We start from the raw sequence: 22374 nt of genomic DNA, 5'->3' as shown, positions 1-22374 counted from the left end.
ATATATCACCTACGTTTGTGTACTATTGGAACTTTTTTGTGTTGTATCTGTGCTTGTACTTCAGTAGATGATCTAAGTACCTCTTCCACTACTGATATTTTAGCCAATAATAATATTAAATTTAATTTAAAAGGCAATTTCAAAACACCCAAGGTCACCTTACAGAGTAAAAAATAATGTGGATGTGAGTTGGGCACACACACACACACACACACACTGAAATACTACATATTGTGTGTGTATATCACAGTTATCCTGTGCAACTATCAGTCATGAACATCATGGACATACAGTGTCTGTATAAGTGAAAGGTGTATATGGTGTATTTGGATTTATTTCTATTTGATCTAATTTGTATTTTTGTAATATTTCATCCTTTTTAACACTCAATCTTTTTTTATTCTGCTTCTGGCTCTAAAGCTGCAGTAATGTTTAAATTTCCTTATCTTTTCTCAAATACATGTATTTTCACATCAAAATTCTTGAAACTAAGACAGTTTATTTCCCAGACGTGTCCTTAACTCAGAGCCTGTTCACCCACTATCATGTCCTCCTGAGTGGGGGCCATCCCACTGCTCCACTGGGGGTCACAGGTCATGACACTGGGCCAGGATTGGGCCAAACCTGGTGCTTGTGTCCAACCATGTGGTCAAGAGATGGGACACTGAGGAGCTTAAATCACTCCTCATCTGAAGGGAGGAAGAAGACACAGCTACATGCCTCCAGGATAACTGTGGACTCATTTTAATTCTACTTTTCTTTTTGCTTCATGTACAAACAGCCTCACACACACATATATATTTATATATAGGCTGTAGAGAGAGAGAGAGGAAACAATGGATGCGCCCCCACAGACAAAGACAGGTATCTGCAAACCGGCTCTCTTTTTCTCTTTTGACTGGAAAAGTGTTTAAATAGAACTGAAACAAAACATTTAACTCTCCTAACAGAGCTGGATTAGTGTAACCTATAAATAAATACATGTGCACAAAGTTGGCGGTGTTACTTTTTAAACACTGTGTTTTAACGCGCTGTAAAAACGTAAAAGACTTTAAAATGTGGAGTAAAAAGTCTAAAGACACTTCACACGTTCACTTTTTAAACCTCCTCTTTTTAAACAAAGTGCCGTCCAAGTGTTGTTTAAAGTGCACTTTCGGGTTAATGCCGGGTTAAACGTGTGTTAAAGCGGGTGAAACCGCGTCTGAAATCCGTCCTTTTCTCGTCGAAATCCCGTTTTAACCGTGTTTTTTTCCCTTGATAACCCGCAATGGATAGTAGCAGTGTTAGAAAGCATAGTGGGTGTCAATATAAAGTGACGGCCATATTTGCCGGTGCCGCTGTTGTAAACAAAAAGTGAGAGACAGACGCTTCACTGAATTTCGGGTCATTTTTATTTCTTTAATTTACAATGTCTTTGGGAATGTCTTATAAACCCAATGTCCATCAGCACATTCCGGGAACTTCTGGGAACCAGGGTAAGGAGAAAAAATGGCGGAAAATCAAAGTATCCGTCCGTTAAATCGAGTGTTAAATTCGGGGTCTCGGAGAATACCTGGAGAAAGACCGTGTCTGTAGTTTTTGTCCAGTTATATATATAGGGTCAGATCCTGGGAGCTAGGCTAATTCATATCCGCCATTATTACTAATGTAAAAGAGCGCCATCCGTGATAACAGTCGGCGGAGAAACGCGGTCGGGATGTGAAACGACACGGCGACGGTTCGTTAAATGTGATTGTCCGTCGTCCCGGGTCGCGGTCCCGCCGGGTGGGTGCCGTTACACGGTGACAAAAATGTATCAGTAGTGTCTTGTTGAGCCAGGCTGCCTTGTTCCGTTTCCTCCATGATGCTCCTCGGTCGGAGCTGCTGATTGATCTGCCTCGCGATGTTTCTGCGACGCTTCGAGGACACCTGGCGGCCGAAGCGGCGAACTGCAGCCGAACAAAGCGGCAGGGGAGCGGCCAGGGTGGAGGACAGACACCCGGCTAGAGCCAGGGCTGGAGAGAGGGAGCATTCATGTGTTTAAATATAAAGTAGTTTAATTTAAAAGTAACACCACAGTTTATAAATGCAGGAGTTTAGCTTTTAATGAAGCATCAAAAATAATACTTCAAGAAAATGTAAGTACTCTATATCAGTGATGGAGTTTTGGGATATTTATTTATGTAAAATATTCTTTTGCAGGTAAAACTGGAATTAACTATTGATGTTTTTACTTTAAAGTTGAAGTAGGGAAACCGGTTGTTTACAATTAAACTCCTGCATTCAAAATCGTACTGTATACGCACTCTATCAGGTGGAAGGAACTATTAACGTCTGCAATTTAAAGTTAAAGTAGTAATTGCCACCATTTAAAAATACTCTGTTAAATTTGTAACTATTGTATTCAAAAGCTAACTTCAAGAAAATGTAGAAGTATTCTCTGTCAGCGGTGCAATTAAGTATTAGATAATTTTATTTATGTAGCAGTAGTAATACCTGTTACAAGTAACATACATGCATTCAAAAGCTAACTTTAAAAATACTTTGTTACAAGTAACTAAAACTCCTGTATTCAAACTCTTACTTTAAGAAAATGTAAAAGTATTAAGATATTTTATTTTCAGAAAGGTAGTAATACCTCAATTTAAAAAATACTTTAACTCCTGTATTCAAACTCTTACTTTAAGAAAATGCAAAAGTATTAAGATATTTTATTTACAGAAAAGTAGTAATACCTCAATTTAAAAAATACTTTGTTACAAGTAACTAAAACTCCTGTATTCAAACTCTTACTTTAAGAAAATGTAAAAGTATTAAGATATTTTATTTTCAGAAAGGTAGTAATACCTCAATTTAAAAAATACTTTAACTCCTGTATTCAAACTCTTACTTTAAGAAAATGCAAAAGTATTAAGATATTTTATTTACAGAAAAGTAGTAATACCTCAATTTAAAAAATACTTTGTTACAAGTAACTAAAACTCCTGTATTCAAACTTTTACTTTAAGAAAATGTAAAAGTATTAAGATATTTTATTTACAGAAAAGTAGTAATACCTCAATTTAAAAAATACTTTAACTCCTGTATTCAAACTCTTACTTTAAGAAAATGCAAAAGTATTAAGATATTTTATTTACAGAAAAGTAGTAATACCTCAATTTAAAAAATACTTTGTTACAAGTAACTAAAACTCCTGTATTCAAACTTTTACTTTAAGAAAATGTAAAAGTATTAAGATATTTTATTTACAGAAAGGTAGTAATACCTCAATTTAAAAAATATTTTGTTATAAGTAACTAAAACTCCTGTATTCAAACTCTTACTTTAAGAAAATGCAAAGTATTAAGATATTTTATTTACAGAAAAGTAGTAATACCTCAATTTAAAAAATACTTTGTTATAAGTAACTAAAACTCCTGTATTCAAACTCTTACTTTAAGAAAATGCAAAGTATTAAGATATTTTATTTACAGAAAAGTAGTAATACCTCAATTTAAAAAATACTTTGTTATAAGTAACTAAAACTCCTGTATTCAAACTCTTACTTTAAGAAAATGCAAAGTATTAAGATATTTTATTTACAGAAAAGTAGTAATACCTCAATTTAAAACTCCTGTATTCAAACTCGTACTTTAAGAAAATGTAAAAGTACTCTGTATCACTGCTGTACTAACATATTTTATTTAAAGTAAAAGGAGTAATACCTCAGTAAAAGTAAAACTCCTGCATTCAGAGTCTTACTTTAAGAAAAGTAACAGTACTCTATCAGTGATGGAAGAAAGTAGTAATGTTTTTAATTTAAAGTAAAAGTATTAACACTGCAATCTGACAATACTACTAATATGAACATGTATAAGTACTCGCTATCAATGGTAGAGTTAAGTATTGCAATATTTTATTTATGTAAAAGTAGTAATATAACAACTAAAAATAAACTCCATTAAAGGTCAAGCTCCTGCATTCAAAATCTAACCTCAAGAAAAATGTAAAAGTACTTTCTATGAGTGGTGGAACTAGGAAATAGTAACATCTTTTATTCAAAGTAAAAGTAGTAATACCACAATTTAAAAATACTCTCTTAAAAGTAAAACACGTGCATTCAAAACCTTAAAATAGTAAAACCTCAGTTTACACGTAAAGTAAAACTACTGCATTAATAATCTTACTCAAGTAAAAGTACATTAGTACTATCAAGGAAATGTAAAAGTACTCTGTATCAGTGATGGAGTAAAGTAATAGGATATTTTAGTTATGTAAAAGTAGTAATACCTCATTTAAAAATACTCTGTTACAAGAAAAAGTATTTTCTATCAGTGGTGGAATGTAACTGAGTACTCTACATTCACTCAAGTACTGTACTTTTCAACAACTTTGAGGTACTTCTACTTTACTCGAGTTTTTACAGTGTAGTCTGCTGTTTACTCTTCAACATGTCAGAGGGAAATATTTTACGTTTGACTTCAATACATTTATCTGACACATTAATGTGTCAGTAATTGTAATCCAGTATTATCGTACATATTATTCTAAAATGGGCCGTTCTACAGGATGAGTACTTTTACTTTTTTTGAACCTAGTTTTGATGCAAATACTTTTGTAGGCTACTTTTACTTGAGTACAATTTTGAGTGCGGGTGTTTTACTTTGAAGAAAGTATTTTAACAATGTTATCTTTCTACTTTTACTTTACTGAATACTTCCTGCAGCCCTGCTCACTGCGCAGCCAAACTCTGCTCTGTCGTTATTAGATATAATACTATCAGATAAAATGAATGCAGTAACATGTAAGGTGCATAGTAGAACTAATTTTCTATAAATCTGGGTGGTTTAATTTACTCTTAAACCATAAACTTTTATTTTAATTGCTCGTTTCAGGTTTGTAAAATCGTCATCTGTGAATTAACTGCAGGCACCAACTGAATATAGTGTGTAGAGTGTAAAGTACATTGAAGTTTAATGGTGTAGAAATAGACAGCAGAATACAATTTAGTAAAAATTCAGGTAAAGTATGAGTACTTCAGAATTGTACTTAAGTTCAGGACTTGAGTAAATGTACCAAGTTACTTTCCACCGCTGACTAGACCCAGTATTTGTATTTTTGGAATTTAGGGGGGAATTTAATCTACAGTTAAGATGTTTTTATTTAAGATGATTCCAGCAATTTAAGACCGAATCTGCCCATTTTTAGGCCAGCAACATAAATAAATAAACTACAGCTGCAACGATTAATCGACTAGTTGACTGAAAGAAAATTAATCAGCAGCTATTGTTTAATTATCAGTTACTTTTCAAGCGAATTGTAGGAATTCTGTGGTTGCAGCTTCTCAAACGTGATGATTTGCTATTTTTACTCCTTTATATATAACTGAAATTTGAATATCCTTGAATCTGGAAACGTTTGGTCTCACAAAACAAGCAATTTGAATTCATTAACTTGGGTTCTGCAGAACTGTGAAGCTTTTTTACCTCTGTTTTCTAAAATTCTGCAACAGAAGAACCTCTGATACAACAGATATGGCTGTTTTTACTCTGTTATATATAATTATAAATTGAATATCCTTTGGTTTTTGACTGTTGGTCAAAACAAGCAATTTGAAGGTGTTACCTTGATTTCTGGGGAATTTTAAAGTTTTTTTCCCCAATATCTCCTAAAATTCTGCACCAGATATGGCTGTTTTTATTCTGTATATCTTTACTGACGCCATCTTGTTGTGTCTGAACAGTTGGAAGCCTCCAGTCTCCCTCAGCGGCTAACCTGGCCACATTGCAGTCCTACAGGCCCCTTCTGAGCGACTATGGACCTCCATCTCTGGGATTCTCACAGGTAACTGCAGTTAAACAGCTGATCTGACTGTCACAGACATTTTATCTCAGCTGTTTCCTGTTGAAATGATTGTACTGTACCTCCATAAAGTAGGAAGGACTTGCAAGAGACAAATTAAAAAAGTACTGTCTCAGTTGAAGCAGCAGAGGCTGAGATAAGGACACTAAAGCCTTCAGTTTGCAGCTGTTTATTTGTGTTTTCTTGGTGAACAATTGCAGATTACTCTTGTTTTCCTCACTGTGCTGTTCTCTGGCTGAAAAGGGGAAAAGTGGAAATGTGTTAAACCCAGCTTATCTTGCTGTGTTTGCTCTAACGTCAGGGCTCCAGTGGCAGCCAAGTGCCTCAGAACAAATATGCAGAGCTGCTGGCCATCATCGAAGAGCTTGGAAAGGAGATCAGGCCCACATATGCTGGTAGTAAGAGCGCAATGGAGAGACTGAAAAGAGGTAACTGCAAACCTTGATATGTGCAACTAAATACATTCACTCAAGTACAAATGTGAGGTACTTGTTTACTTGAATATTTCCATTTCATGCAACTTTTACTCCACTACAGCTTCAGTTACTTTTCAGAGTACAGTTTTTATTCAGTCAAAACCATGTATATGTTCAATGTTTGTGATAAACTGAAGCATGAAGTGTTCTGTTATGTGTTGGGAACGTTCTCCCCCTTCTTAAGCTGAATTAACTCTTTAAAAACCCTCTTGGATCAGCTGGAAAATTCATCGCCACAGAGCTGAAAACAGGCTGTTTTTATGACTTCCTAGAAATACATGATCCTCACAGGACAGCCATGCTACAGACACATGATGATCTCATAGAATATGATGCATTGCTGTAGATTAAACTACCCATCAGGATATAAAGGAGTTAAAATGAGACAACCTTAAACATCTACAGCAGGAAAATGACACATTAATGCAGCAGAAACATTACAGATTGCATAACACAATTCTTTACTTTAAAGGTCCAGTTAGGAGGATATATTAGCTAAAATAGAATATAATTTAATAAGTATGTTTTCTTTAGTGTTTAGTCAGCGGAAAATAAGAATTGTTGTGTTTTTGTCACCTTAGAATGAGCCGTTTATATCTACATAGGGAGCAGGTCCTCGTCTACAGGGACCTTATTTCTACAGAAGCCCAGAGCAGACAAAAACAAATACTGACTCTTGATAGCGCCATTTGTGTTTTCACATAAGCCACCATAGTTAACAGCCCCTCTGTGATGTGGGTGTCTGAAAAACGCATTTTTTTTTAACGTGAAACTGCTTTATTCAGTGTTTTTACCGGTTTAAATCACCCGGAGTCTCATTTATAAAACAGTGTGTAGGATCTATACTAAAAATGTACGTACTGACAAAAGCCAAAAATGGTGTGCACCAAAAAATATTCAACAATTTCTACAACCAGTCTTCCACCTCACCATCTGGGTCATCAATGTCTCGTCTTCAAAATGTTCGTAAGCAGTTTATTCGTCTCCCAGTGAAAACCTCCTGAAAGTCTGGATCTTAAGTTATCAGAGAAAAAAGATGAGCACACGTTAGCAGGTGCCAAACTGCATCGAAGAAACACTTATTTTTAACGTGAAACAGCTTTATTAAACGTTTTCACCAGCTTTAATCAACAGGGATCTCATTTGTAAAACAATGTGAAGGATTCATACTAAAAATGCATGTACTGACAAAAGCCAAAAATGTCGTGCCCCAAAAAATATTTGACAGTTTCCACAATCAGGCTTCCACCTCACCTCGTCTGGATCTTAAGTTATCAGAGAAAAATGATGAGCACTCATTAGCAGGTGCTGGGCTAGTGGTCTGTCTCTGACATGCCAAACTACATAGAAGAAACACTGATTTTTAACGTGAAACTGTAAATCACCTGGTGTGTTTGTTTTGGAGAGGAAGAGACCTCTGTGGATAATTCAGCTCCCGATAAAAACTTCTTGAACAATGAACACTGTAGAAATTCCAACCGGTAGAAGTTTCGCCTGGTTGCAATCTTTAATCCTCACCACTAGATAGACCAAATCCCCCTAAATCTGACACACGTAAGATTTTGTGGCGTGTTCTCACAGTAGCAAAGGATCTGACTTCCACCACTGGATTATACAGAATAATGCAAGTGCAAAACATACAGTACAGTAAAGTGTGTTAATCTAAACTGTATTTGTCTTTCTTCAAAGGAATAATTCACGCCAGAGGGCTGGTTCGTGAGTGCTTGGCTGAGACGGAGAGAAACGCGAGGTCCTAGCTACGAACACACATTCCTCCCTGCAAGAAGAACTAACAGTCTGAGTCTCATGAAAAAAAAAACAAACTTGCATGGCATTTCCTTCGAGAAGAGGAAGTAAATGAACAAAGGATGGGAAAAGCAAGCTCCTAGAGAGAAAAAAAAAATACAATTCATGACTCCTGAGGATTCTGGAGGATCATTTAAATCATGTGTGGGTTACTGGAATTCATATGAAGGGATATCATGTGTTTTTAACACCCAACTTTTGGGATCTTAATTTTGACTTCATATTTAAAACATTGATTTATGCATGCGAACGGGCCCGGGGGTTAACTGTAGACAGTGCATGGCTTGTACAGGGGTAGATGGAACAGACTTGTTTTTGATAGTATTTTGGTCTGATTTTCAGACCCTAATAACACATGACTGAGTGAATGAGTGAGGGGCAGAGATGTGCCAAATGCATCGGTTCATTCGTGTTGAGGTTGGTTTTGGTATAAAAAAAAGGAAAATGCTGTTACTTGCATCTTTGTATGTATTTATTACTCAGTGTAATAAATTGTATTTTCAATATAGTTGTCATTGTGTGATTCAGTGCATTTCAGAACCATCACTCTCTCTTTAAGTGGTAAAGATATAAAGTAAGGACAGATGTAGGTCACTGTGGTGCATGTGACCTGCTCCTTTATGGATGAAGGTGTTACATAAATGCAGTTAATTTTACAGAGAAAAGGTCGGTGTTTACAAAGAGTAGGGCCTACTGAGGAAGAAGTACTCAGACCCTAAGGAAGCAGAAATACTGTGGTATCAAATTTAAAAGTACTCATGTAGAATTCCTCCTTATAAACAGACCAAGCTGTCAGTCTGGGCAGGAAGGCCCGCCCAAAGCCAGTTGATTGACAGCCTGGTCCTCCAAGGAAAAGCAAAAGCAGTAGGGAAAATAATATTTTGAAAACAGGGATAGAAAAATAGATACATTATATTACATAAATTATAGAAAAAATAAGATAAATTATAAATGAATAAAATGTATAAATATATACAAAAAGTTAGAGAAATTCAACAAATAAACTATATTACATACAATTATTAAAAATAAATAAATAAATTATATTACATAAAAATTATTAAAAATAAAATAAATTATACATAAATAAATAAATAAAATGTATGAATATACAGCCCTAAAAGTTAGAGAAATTAAATAAATAAATATTATAAATATTACATAAAAATTATAGAAATAAAATAAATTACGAATAAATTAATAAAAAAAAATAAATATACACACACAAAGCTAGAGTAATCCTTATGCAAATAAAAATATCTTTTAAAAATATATAATCAATACATAAAAGAAATAAAAAATAATAAAAAAAAATAAGAAATGCAAATACATATATTCAGAATCAGATGAACAAATAAATGTGAAAATAAATTCAAATGCCTATAAGTATGATTTTGTCATTTGTGGTAATTTTTTTTGCATTTTTTATGCACTTATTTATTCCTTGTTACCGGAGGGTCGCCTGTCCAAGTCTCCATCCGGAACAAAATATGGAGCCTGGACTGGTAGCTGGAGAGGTGCCAGTTCACCTCCTGGGCACTGCCAAGGTGCCCTTAAGCAAGGCACCGAACCCCCCAGCCTGTCATGGGCAGCCCCACTCTGACATCTCTCCACTTAGTGCATGTATAGGTCCAGTTTGTGCATGTGTGTGTTCGGACCTGTGTGTAATGGACAACAGAATGAAAAAATTGAATTTCCCCTCGGGGATTAAAAAAGTATATAAAATTAAAATTAAAAATTTCCATATGTTTTTATATTCATATGTACCTGGAATCTGCTGGAGCCGCTCTCCCAGTTTGTGTGTCACAGCCCCCGGTGCTCCGATCACCACTGGTACCACTGTTGCCTTCACTGCTCCACTGAATTATCAGGTTTCTGCTGCCTGAGGTATTCACTCAGCAGTTCATCTTTGGGGGCCATCTTCCTGATGTATTCCTGGATCTTGGTTGTTTCAGCCCGGACAGAGGCTCTGACGCTCACCAGTCCTCGGCCCCCCTCGTTCTGCTTAGTGTACAGTCTCAGGGTGCTGGACTAAGTGTACGGTCTCAGGGTGCTGGACTAAGTGTACGGTCTCAGGGTGCTGGACTAAGTGTATGGTCTCAGGGTGCTGGACTAAGTGTACAGTCTCAGGTTGCTGGACTAAGTGTACAGTCTCAGGGTGCTGGACTAAGTGTACAGTCTCAGGTTGCTGGACTAAGTGTACGGTCTCAGGGTGCTGGACTAAGTGTACAGTCTCAGGATGCTGGACTAAGTGTACAGTCTCAGGGTGCTGGACTAGGTGTACGGTCTCAGGGTGCTGGACTAAGTGTACAGTCTCAGGGTGCTGGACTAAGTGTACGGTCTCAGGGTGCTGGACTAAGTGTACAGTCTCAGGATGCTGGACTAAGTGTACAGTCTCAGGGTGCTGGACTAGGTGTACGGTCTCAGGGTGCTGGACTTGGGATGAAATCTTCCATGCACTGTGAGAAGCTTCCTTGTCTTGATATCAGCGGCCTCTATCTCCTCCTTTGGCAGCTTATTAAACCAGCAGAGTATCTGATGACTGGCAGGGCGTACGTGTTGATGGCTCGGACCTTGTTCTTTCCGTTCAGCTGACTTTTCAGGACCTGCCTTACTCTGTGTAGGTATTTGTAACTGTGCTGAACATCTGCAAAGCTGCCTTCTGGCTCTTGAGTTGGCCTCCAGAGTTCTTGGTTAAGGCTCTTAGTGTCCTGTTGATGTTGTGCTTTTCCAAGAATTCCAGTATCTGTGTGTAGCATTGAGTCGTAGGCTTTCTTGTAGTCAATCCAAGTGGTGAACAGGTTGGTCTGCCTGGTCTTGGGTGACCGCTCTATCAGCCAGGAGCTGGTGCTTGTCTCCCCTGGTGTTATTATTATTATTGTGCCTATTCATCTTAGCCGCTATGATGTCTGACAGGAGCTTCCATGTTGTACAGTGGCATGTTATTAGCCAGTAGTTGGATGGGACTGTGCTCCTCTGGGGGTCCTTCATGATCAGGACTGTCCGTCCTTGGGTCAACCAAGCTGTATGGGTCCCATCTAGCAATGGTTGGTTCATTTGTGCTGCCAGGCCTTTATGGAGTGCAGTTAGTTGTAGTTCGTTATGCTCATGGTGTTCATCTTGTAGTCAAGCATTTTTAGGATCACTGTTGCTGTGGTGTATATCAGCCGTCTCAGGTAGGGTCCCAGTGGGGATAGTTCTTCAGAGGGTACTTTGTCACTTAGCCGTCATATTTCCATATATTGTCTGTTTTTTCTTTCAGATTTGTCATTTTTTTATGGCACTTCTGTGACTCCATATAAAAACCTATAGACTGGAAAGTCTCTCAACCAAGGCATAATTATAGCATCATATTTTACTTTCAGTTCTCTATAAATCCAAACCTGCTCATTAAATGCACCTAGGTGCCTTCCACCACTGTGATGGTAATTTGAGTGTATGAAGTGCAAAAGACAAACAGCTGGAGTTATAAAATAAATGTAATCAATAAATTATAAAGTCCCAAATTACAATAACAGAAAAGAGCAACATGCATCTGAGTGTGTGAGTAAGACAGAACAACAAACTGTCTGTGTGTCTGTTGATTTCCTCTTCGTCAGCTTTTGTCCCAACAGATGTGGACACCTCTTCCCCCCGAACAGCCAATAGAAACACAGAGTGAAAGTGACAGCCAATCACAGCGCAGTATTTTTGATTAGAGTTCGACCAATGGCGGCGCAGTGCTGCGAACGTTACAGCAGCCGGAGATCACTGCAGTGCAGCAGCCAACCAGCAAGCAGCTAGCCGAGGTGTCTACTCTCAGAGAAATATGGACGAGACGATGATACAAGTCAACGGGTACGTTAACTATTATTTACCGTATCTGCGCCATGATGTCTTCTCCAAGACTGTGTGTATCTAATGGTGTATGTGCGGTGTCATTTCCCGCGCGCTGTCCGGCTTGCCTACGCTGTGCTTACAAACCTGTAATAAACCAACTTAGCTCAACTTAGCTAGCTAGCTAACCAGCTGCTTACCAGTGTTAGGTAGTTGTAACAGTTAGCTTTCATGTTAGCTCGTTAACTGACCCAGGCTCCCGCGGAGTTGACAGGCAACTTTATCGGGCTGCAGCGTCGGTGGTTGCCTGCTGGCTGACACCGTAGCTAAAGATGCTAACGTAGCTGGTGTTGTTTAATTGTTCAAACCGCTGCACGGCTAATTATAGCTGTCTGTTGATTGTGTTAGAGGTGGTTAATTAGCTGTTGAGTCAAATATGGCCAGTTCAGACAAGCTGTCACACACACACACACACACACACACACACACAGGTCAGGACAGACAGAGGAGGATCACTGATGCTAATGCACCTCAATTACACATCATCTTCAATATGGGTGTTTATGTTTGTTTATGTTTTGATAACTCTGGGATGTTGATAGCAGGTGTAAGGCTGGAAATGTGACATGTATTGAGAGCTAATTCTCAGCTATGACAGCTGTGTAATAACCAGCTGCTTTTTATCCACTGTTGTGAACGTTATAGACAAGGCAAATATATTTATATAGCTCATATCATACCTAAAGTGCTTGACAGATTAGTCAAGTTAAATTCCATTGTTGCCCAATCACAAAGCATGCATCAAAGGACTATGAATATTAATTATAATTCAATCTCAATTTCAGTCCAATATCACAGCGACATCCCTCTGTCCTTGCTCCTTGCACCCTCAGTGGATGAGGAATAACTCCCCACAAAAAATTAGGGATGCAAAATAATATGCGTGTACATAACATATGTGTGCATGTTGTCAGTATCCACAGATATTGGCTTTAAAACAAAATGAATGAACTGTCAGAATCAGCCAGCATGCTTTTTCTTAATTTGCACAGTGAATAAATAATACATACATTAAGTTATGCATGTATAATATGATGTTAATTCCACTACAGAAGAGACTTAATGATCACTAACATTAGGTGGGGAAAAAGTGGATATATCGATATATCAGTATCGGATATCATCAGTCAAATGAGTTGTTACGTACCAGCATATTGGGGCGTCGGTGGCTTAGAGGTTAGATGTACAAAGGCTCCGTCCTTACTAGGGGTGTAAATCACCAGCTTCATCACGATACGATATTATATCGATTTGTTTGGATGACGATACGATGTTTGCCGATATCACAAAGTCTGTCACGATACGATTTTGATTTGATTCGATTCAAGAGCGTGTGACCGATATGACGCGATATCATATGCCCATCTAACACAATCATTTACATCAACTCACAAAAACAACTAGAATATGATTTGACCATTTTATTTCTGAGCTCTGTTTGTTGTTTGAGCGGAGGCGCACTTGCCCAGAAATGATGACACAGACGTGTTATGTGAATTTCAAAATAAATGTGTATCTTTAAGATGACGAAATGGATGGATGTTTTCATTTTGCATCGATATAAGCGGATCGTTAATCAATGAATCGATGTATCGATGTGGATCGATGTATCGTAACACCCCTAGTCCTTACTGCAGCAGCCCAGGTTCGATTCCAGCCTGTGGCCCTTTGCCACATTGGCATATCAGATATTGGCAAAAAAATCCATTGTTGTGTGTCCCTTAAAAAAAACTTTAAATGGAGGGGAAAAAATGAAATAAATGATCATATATTATATTTGATTATTAAATTATTAGTTAGATTAAGATTAGATTCAATTAATTCAGTGGTACAATGTAACAAGGTAATAATACTTCATTACAGTACTTAAATATCTTTTGAGAGCATCCTCATCTTACTTGAGTTTGTATATTTCTGTCAACTTTCACTTTTACTCCACTACATTTCCCTAAATAAGATGTATACTTTTACTCTTATACATTTCCCCTAAGCGTCTTAATCACTTACTACAAAATAGGGAAGTAAGGGAGGATGGAAGGAAGGAAGGGAGGAAGGGGTGGGCAGACGAATAAAGGAAAGGGAATTTTGTTCTGTAATCCCATAACTTGTTAAAAAGACTGTTTTTCTTCAAGTGTAATGTACGCTCCATTTTTAAGGTGGTGTTCAGGTTGCAGCAATATACCGGTTTTAAGGTATACTGTGATAAAAGTTGACGGTCATCATACCGCGTACATTTGCTTATCTGTGATATTGAAAGGAATGCAACTTGACGGGGAATCTCCCTTTTGTTTTAGTTGTTTCCTAAGGGGAGACTTTTTACACATACTTACATTAACAAAATGGTTTCACGTTTCAGTTAAAGTAATAAAATGTTTTTTTCAACTGACAATACCTGTTTGTTTTCATTCCTTTAAGGGTCAGTCTGACGGATAATAAAAATAATTCTGTTATACTGTGAAGCAGTGATATTTTCAGTTATACAGTTATACTGTGAAAAAATCATATCGTTGCAACCCTAGGTGGTGTACATTCGAAGAAGAAATAAATGTCATAACTCTCAAAATTCTGACCTCTTGCTGTTTTATTAACAGCATTTACTTGTACTTTTACTTTCAATACTTAATTACAGTTAACGTGATAAAATTACTTTTGATATGTCAGTACAGTAAATATATCAGATACTTTAAGACTTTTACTCAAATAACATTCTAGTAGGTGACTTTAACTGCTGCCAAAGTCATTTTCTGATAAGATATCTGTACTTTTACTTAAATATGGCTTTCAGGTACTTCATCCACCGCTGTTTAATTTTATTGACATTGCACAGGGTACAGGTACTGAGACAATAAGCAGAAGTGCAAAAAGCAGTGAAGTGCAGAATAATGTACAAAATAATATACAAAGTAAAATGCAGGATAAATAGAAAACAGTAAGGGATGTGAATGCACAAGATTTGCACAGTATGAACAATATTAAAAGTGTGTTTAAATATGATAAGACATACACAGTATGATCAGAATGAACAAGCACTGGGTGATGTTTGGATAATATATTGATATGATACTAGATATTGTCCCAGACTTTTCGTAACTGTTGTCTTTTTTTCTGGTTTTTAGAGGCTGTATTACAGTAAAGATGCAATTGTATGTATTGTATCGAGGTATTTGGTAAAAAATATCATGATATTTTACTTTCTTCATACCCCCCAGCCCTAATTTGAACACAGTGCAGTGCAGGTATATTTTAGTAAATATAGTAGTATATAGTTATATAGTATATTAATATAGCCTATTGTGCAGAGTATAGTTTTAAGTAATGCTAATAGTAGATGTATACAGAATAAACAGCTGGAGGTATGATATGAGTACACAAGTATAGATCTGTAAATGTATTGGTATCGAGTGTGTGTGCAGTAGTTGAGCGGTGCTGGCCAATACCTCCAGCTGTAACCTTGAACACCATATTACCACATGTCTGACTCTCGCCTCTTGTTCCCCTCCTCCTGGTTTCCAGCTGTCAGACTGACCCTCGCTGCATGGGCCCATAAACATGTCCACAGATGACAGTATCTCTGAGGATGTGTCCAGCTCGGGGGCTTTGAGCCATTGCCATGTCAGTGCTGACGGGGATGTGGGTAAGGAGAGCGAGACCTCTTTGGTGTCCTCTGAGGGGACGTCAGCCTCGGGGCTGGCTGTCTCCGAGGAGAGACACACGACCTCCCAGACAACAGGAGGCACTGTGGAGAGCAGGCCCATGGACATCACACCAGCATGCAACAAGATCAGGTGCGGTATCTGCAACACACTGCTTTTTACGGAATGTAAAAAGAGTTTGGAGAGTAGAGATAAAATGTGAAACAGTGACTAGTTGATCCGTCTTTTTTTTAGAAGGGTTTTTACATATTTATGTAGTATTCTGAATGTCCAAGAACTTCACAGAAAATAGATTCAAATTATCATTTTGTGGCATCCAGAATTTTGTGCAGCCATGTTGTAGTCTTAATATTTTATCCTGTGTGAATGTATATCATCTATATCTTGTACATATATTACAGTTCTTTGGCGCAGTATGTGACTTAACATGCTATGATTTATTGCAGGAGTCTGTGTCTGAGCACAGATGAAGCGTTCGAACAAGGGAAGAGCCTCCCATTCATCAACCCAAGCTCCCTCGAGACCCTTAGGGCCTTGGTGCAGGAGATCCAGAGCAGCGGAGAGACCGACCCGGAGATCTGGAAGGACTGTGAGGTGGGGAAATACCACACAGCCTGAGAGGCAGTAGTTATTGCAGAATGAGGAAGTGAGAGTGTAGATGCACGCTGATGATGTTGAAAGTGAAGTTGGGGTGAGCTGCTGTGGCAGTTGTTCCTGTGCACTGCATTTGGCAGCTGGCAGCCTCATTTCTGAGCTGTCACTTTTATTTTTTGTGCGGATCACACCTGACAGTAAGACAGACACACACATACACAAAGACCCCAACGCCCCACACACACACACACACACACACACACAGCACCACGCTGCAGCTGATCTTTTCAGACACAGTGTGATTTGCAGGGAACAGACAGTTCTGATGTGCTACGACACAAAGACACATCACTGCACAGTTCATCAGGCTCGAGGCCTTTGAGTGTACATACCTGATCATTTAATTATCTTTGGTTAATTATTTAATGGCCAAATCATTAGAGAGTTGTTGTTCCTCCGTTTATCACTTCTCTGTATGATGGGAGCCTGTATCACAGTCACAGTGGTGCACAGCTGCTTCCCCTCACACATACACACACATGTGTAAGAGCTGGCTAATTCACTCACTCAGTGTGTTTACCAGGGTGTAAATCAACAGTGTCGTCACGATACAATATAATATAGATTCGATACGAACGATACGATATTTTCTGATATTACAAAGTCTGCCACGATAAGATTTCGATTCATTGCCATTTAGGGGGCTGCCCATTTAACACAATCTGTCACAGAAGAAGCTGCTCCACCTTTCTTTTTTATTTTCAGCCCTAAAAGATAAAAACGACACGTAAATAATAAGTGCAGTAAAGTTGACGTTAAACTGACTCCACTAACAGACAGAAAACAGCACATAGGATAACCTTTGGGGCTTTCTGTCAGAGAGACCTTTCTGGAACAAATCTTTTCATTCAAACAAAACCGTCATCATTCATAAAACTTCAGGGTTATGTGACTGTCAGGGTGCATTGACCAAAAAAAAAAGTTTTCCCCTCATCTCTCATGATCAGCTTTAGCATATTTACATTGCATAAATTAGCAAACTTTTTCCCCTCTTCTCATAGCTTAACAAATTACATGTAACGTTATAATTATTCTTACTCACCATTGGTTTAAGTCACTGCATCTCCTGACAGAACAACACGGCTGAATTTCAGTCTGCATACATGTTTTTAATACAAATACAAAACAATACAAAAACAGGTCTGCACACCAGAAACTGCTCCTTTCGGAAATTTTAATCGTGTCACCACAAAGGACGTTTCGGTCACCAGCCCTTCATCAGACATGAACAAGATGAGGAGACTCACCTCCATATATACAACCAATGGTGGTCGCCCAACAGATCGTGTGATATCACATGAAGCTATACAGAAACTGAGTACAACTGGAGTGTTTCTCATTGGCAATAAAAACACACCATTTTCTCCACCATTTTTCTCCCAATTCCTTTTGAAGTTGTATGGAAAAGGTCATCTGTTCCAGAAAATGCAAGTGTTTAACGATATTAATAAAGAGGCAGCGGGTCAGAGTTTCTGGAGCCAGTATTTTGTAATGGCCTTTTTACTCGCCTCCAGCAGGATCTTTATTAGATCGATGTCATCTTGACTTAGTCCATCAGGGATGTGTCCAAGAAAAAGGGATGTGGATGTTGTAGTGATACTAAAACTCAGAAAGTTTTTCTAATGATTGTTGCTACTTCCTTCCAGAAAAACTGAATAGAAGACCAAAACCAGAAAAAACAGGCATGGTCGACCATGATTTCTTCACATTGCCTCCAGCAGCAGAGCTGGATGTCAGTTTGTTTAGACTTTTGTTTGGGTGTGATGAAAAAGCAAATCAGGTTTTTCCAGCAGAAGTCTCTCCAGGTCTGGGAGTTAGTGGAGGTCGACTGTGTTTTCCAGGCATTCAGCCACAAATTGTTCTCAGTTTTTTGAGTGTTAGTGTCGACAAGTCTAAGTTTAAACTTCCATTTAAACATCATGGAAGTGAGTCATCAGGAACATCCCTAATGTATACAGTATGTGTGGTGGGGAGGATGTAGGCTGTGCACATGCATCTGCTCTGTTAGTACCGTGTTGCATGTCTGCACACACAGACATGTTCACACATGTTAGGCTGCACACACACGGTCACACGGACCCTCATGGATGTGGATGGATGTGGGCGCAGATGATGAACCTCACATCATGTGGACCCCTGTGGCCTCGGGGATGCAGAAAGTGCAAATTGGTTTCATGTGAGCATGTGCAACACAAAGGCTTCAGACAGTGAAAGAACTGCAGTGACAGCAGAGAAGCAGTATCATTACACATGATGATGCAGCCTTGTATTCTCAATAACTCCATACAGAGTCTCAATAAAACTGACATGAAGTAACTTCTTGAAATCTAAGGTTCTCTACACCGCTCAACATTTGGCCGTCTGTAAAACTCAGACACATTCACATTGTTAAGCTGGAAGTTCACCTCCAGACATAGTCTAAGACACAGAAATGCTCTGCTAGGAATACTAATTTGTGTCTGTTAAAAAAAAAGTTGATTTACCTTGCCAAAAACGACAAATACTCTTTCTCTCCCATTGAAAAATCCAGAATCTACAAATACACAAATACTATTCACTTGAAAAGTTCACTAAAAAGTCTATTTTCAGTCTGTGTGCACTGAAGGTTTCAAGTGTCGATATCACTCTTGTGTAAGTTGCATACTGAACTGTGATTGGCTCGAAACTAGTTGTAATGTCACATCAGGCTTTTAGGTACATGTGTTAATGTCAGATTTAAGGTGGAGCTACAGGAATTAATTGATTTATTGTTAACTATTAAAGGTATACTATGCAGGATATGTCAGTTACTGTTTGTAAACATGCTCGCCAGTGAAAGTGAAAGCCAACCAGATTAACTCTTGTTTGGCATGTTGCTTCCCTTTAGTTGCAGTATTTTATTTGCAGATGACCATAAACTTCAGAACACAGGAAAAAATGCATGCAAGTGGCAGAGTCTCTGCAGAAAATACAGTGCCGCACACTGAAAGTGGGTCTTAAATGATGATTGAGAGGGATTACTTCTGTACGAGTCGTTTGTTTTTAGGAAAATCCTGCAGAGAATATCTTAAAATGAATCGCCAACTGTTTTGATAATTTATAAATTAGTTTTTTTCCCACTTAAATATTTATTAAAACAATTTTGTGACATTAACATGTCAGTTACAACAGCAAAATAAAATAATAGAAAAATAATAACAGCTTTAATGATCAATATATCTTTTGATTATTATTCCAGTCCAGCGTTGTCTTTTTGAGTCCTGTATAGAGTCCATTTCTCCCATTTTCTTTCTAGTTGTGCTTCTTGTAGTCTCAGTATGTGTCGATTTCTCTGTTAAAAAGATTTCTCCACAATTGTCAGCCAGTGGTCCTTCGTTGGGGGTGTTTCTTCACCCCAGTGTCTGGTGGGAGCTTTCTCGCTTGCTACTAGCAATATTTTGATCAAATATCTATCACTAGCAATAACATTTTATTTAGAAAATGTACATAGATAAAGACCAAACATCTGTTAGGAACCCCATATCCTAGTATGTGCTCAAGCTCTTTACATACCATTTCCCAAAATACAGATATTTTCTGACATTTCCAAAAACATGAGTGGTCTACATCAAGGTTTTAGTATTCTTTAAAGACAAAAAGTCAAAAGTCAAGTTATTTACACCAGTGTGACAATAAACTGAATATCTTTCCGTTGTGGACTAAATAAGACATTTGAGGACGTCATCTGAACATTTGTCACCGTTTTATGACATTTTATAGACCAAACAACTAACTGATTATTTGAGAAAACAATCCACTGATTAATCGACAAGGAAAGGAAGCGTTAGTTCCAGCCCTAATTTAAGTTGAGCTCAGAGAAACTTTCAGCATATTAATGTCAAAACAACCTTCTAGCGTCAAACTCTGCACATACATCATTCTACACAGTGAAGGTCAAACATCACAGTGAAGTTACTGTATGCAAAACACACTTAGGTGGAGGGGGACTTTGTCATTCTAAAATAAGGATGAGGGCTGGTGATGTGCTGCATGTTAGTCTGGATTTACAGTAACGTCCTGCTGTGAGTAATAATGCTGCATTATTGTTTTTTCTGCAACAGGGCCGATGGTTGCATCTGTTTCAGCTGGTTGAGAAGCAATACCAAGAGCAAATACTCGCTCAGCAAGAACAATACCAGTGCCAAATACAGGTGAGCCTGCATTTAGACACATCTTATCATATTTAAAAATACTTGTTCAAGCAGTGAAGTAATTATGTGTCTTTTTCCAGTTGATTCAGGATGAGATTAAGGCTCTGGTTCAGCTCCAGAACCGCCAGGCCAGCGTCCAGTTCTCTCCAGCGTCAGTGACAAAAACTCCCCCACACACAAAGGACTATATTTTCCCCCTCATCTCCAGTGACTGCACAGTCAAAAATGTGGCCAGTGACAATGACAGCCTGGCAGCCCCTGCCCACACCCCGTTTAGCTCCCCGTCACCGCCGCTCCAGAGATCAGAGACCGCCAACCAGGGGGAGGGGCGGGCGACCACGGTACTCAGCAGCGGGTACGGGACTCTGTCTGCTTGGGAAACAGGTCTGGAACCTGCTGGGTCTCTGGGGGACGATGAGGAAGGTGGTCAAGAGAGGGAGAAGGATCACTGGGCCCCGAACTTCCAGGAAGACACAGAGATGACTGTGATTGGGTGTCAGCAGGATTCTTCTCACGAGAGGACTCTCGGAGTGCATGGACCCAACCCATTAATCTACCAGCAGAGAAACTCTGGGTACGTCTGAGTTGATCCTAAGACTTCCTTATGATGGGGTATCTGCAGGTCTTGAAAAGTCTTATGTTGTGTTCACACTGGGAGCAAATAAAACAATTCACACGAGTAAATTACATTTAAAGTCAACGCAAAGATGTGATTAGATGCAAATATCTGCAAGGCAAAGCAAATTAAGCAGCACAAATGAAGCAAGTAGCGCAATTTCACGTCATACACTTATTCATGAGAGTTGAAAACTCTGAACTTTAGCAACCAATTTGCCAATTTAAGGGGTTTTTATATCATTCTTTAGCTTCCAATTCAAATTTTGGTCAAAGTACAAATGTTTTAGTATCAAAATATTATTTTCCCAAACACCTCTAAAAATGTTTTCCCACGTGAAGTGATGTAGGTTTTACATGATGACGTTGCTACATATAAACCCCCTTGTGTTTTATTCATCTTCCACATTAGCTATGTTCCTCTAACCAGCACAGAAGCTTAGCAACGTACTACTGTAAATGCCACGTTAGCTTGGATTCAAAATCATACATTTACCCAAAGAAACGAACAGATCAAGGCAGCAGTAAACCAATAATTCCCGTGTTCTGTGAGGTAAAATTACTGTTTTTGTTCAAGGAGTCCGGTGGCTTGGAAGAGAGCGATATAAGAGCTTCAGTTGCCTGTTAGAAAGGGCAGTCTAGTAGCAAGATAAAGTGGTGAAAATAATACACTGAAAATGAAAAGTACCTCACACAAGAGGTCGACTAATAGTGGAATTTTAAAGGCTTATATAATAACAATAGTTTGGAACAGGAAAAAGCTGATAGCTGATTAATCACCTGTTATCTGTCTCTTTTGACAGTGTCGGAAATTAATTAAACATCAAACTCAAAGTAAATAATGAATCAAAAACCCAAACTAATTCTCTTATTTGTTATTATCAGAGGTGTCAGGCAATTAAAACATTAATTAATTACATGCTCGGTAATTAATTAATCTTAATTAATCGCAGGCATCAGTTTTTTCTGTGAAAGTATTTTAAAAAATTCAGTTTAAATGACTGTTGTCAGATGTGTCGTAAAGCTGCTGGAATTTGGACACAGTTGTCCCCCTGTCCTTGACCACTGAAACTGGTCTGCAATCCATTCTGTAGAGGAGGTTGTTAGTCAATCACAGGTAGACTGACTCAGTCTGAACACAGCCACAGACTCAGAGTGTGGCTTGACGGGGCTGCCTGCTAGCGTTAGCATCGGAGGCTGTGCCAGCTCGAGCCTCCGGGTTTGCTGCTAAATGCTTTGTGTTGAGGTGATATTTCAGGCTTGAAATTCTCTGATGGTACGAAATTTCCTTCCTGCAGAACCTGC

The 22374-nt window shown here is 38.3% G+C and overlaps 2 protein-coding genes across 5 annotated transcripts in view; both read left to right on the top strand.

Annotated features, from left to right (window-relative positions):
- Positions 1–678: 678 nt before the first annotated feature.
- cdk2ap1 (cyclin dependent kinase 2 associated protein 1) lies at positions 679–8606 on the top strand. 2 transcript variants are annotated; one of them, XM_033646520.2, is made up of 4 exons: positions 679–864; positions 5702–5802; positions 6122–6248; positions 7986–8606. In XM_033646520.2, exons 1-4 carry the CDS (start codon positions 837–839, stop codon positions 8051–8053), a joined length of 324 nt encoding a protein of 107 aa, XP_033502411.1. In that variant the 5' UTR covers positions 679–836; the 3' UTR covers positions 8054–8606. The 2 variants fall into 2 exon arrangements, with proteins under 2 accessions (XP_033502411.1, XP_033502409.1); XM_033646518.2 differs by lacking the exon at positions 679–864 and adding an exon at positions 1317–1475.
- A 3208-nt stretch (positions 8607–11814) lies between these two features.
- Positions 11815–22374, top strand: part of mphosph9 (M-phase phosphoprotein 9) — a 36265-nt gene continuing 25705 nt past the window's right edge. For all 3 annotated transcript variants that reach the window (XM_033647092.2, XM_033647093.2, XM_033647091.2), the window contains exons 1-5: positions 11815–11939; positions 15492–15763; positions 16078–16225; positions 20365–20454; positions 20535–21028. In XM_033647092.2, coding sequence (XP_033502983.2) covers positions 15528–15763; positions 16078–16225; positions 20365–20454; positions 20535–21028 — 968 coding nt within the window. In that variant the 5' untranslated portion in view covers positions 11815–11939; positions 15492–15527. The remainder of the gene's footprint in view (positions 11940–15491; positions 15764–16077; positions 16226–20364; positions 20455–20534; positions 21029–22374) is intronic.

Source organism: Epinephelus lanceolatus, chromosome 19, assembly GCF_041903045.1.
Source record: "Epinephelus lanceolatus isolate andai-2023 chromosome 19, ASM4190304v1, whole genome shotgun sequence".
NCBI lineage: Eukaryota > Metazoa > Chordata > Actinopteri > Perciformes > Serranidae > Epinephelus > Epinephelus lanceolatus.
This window is presented reverse-complemented; position numbering and strand designations above follow the sequence as displayed.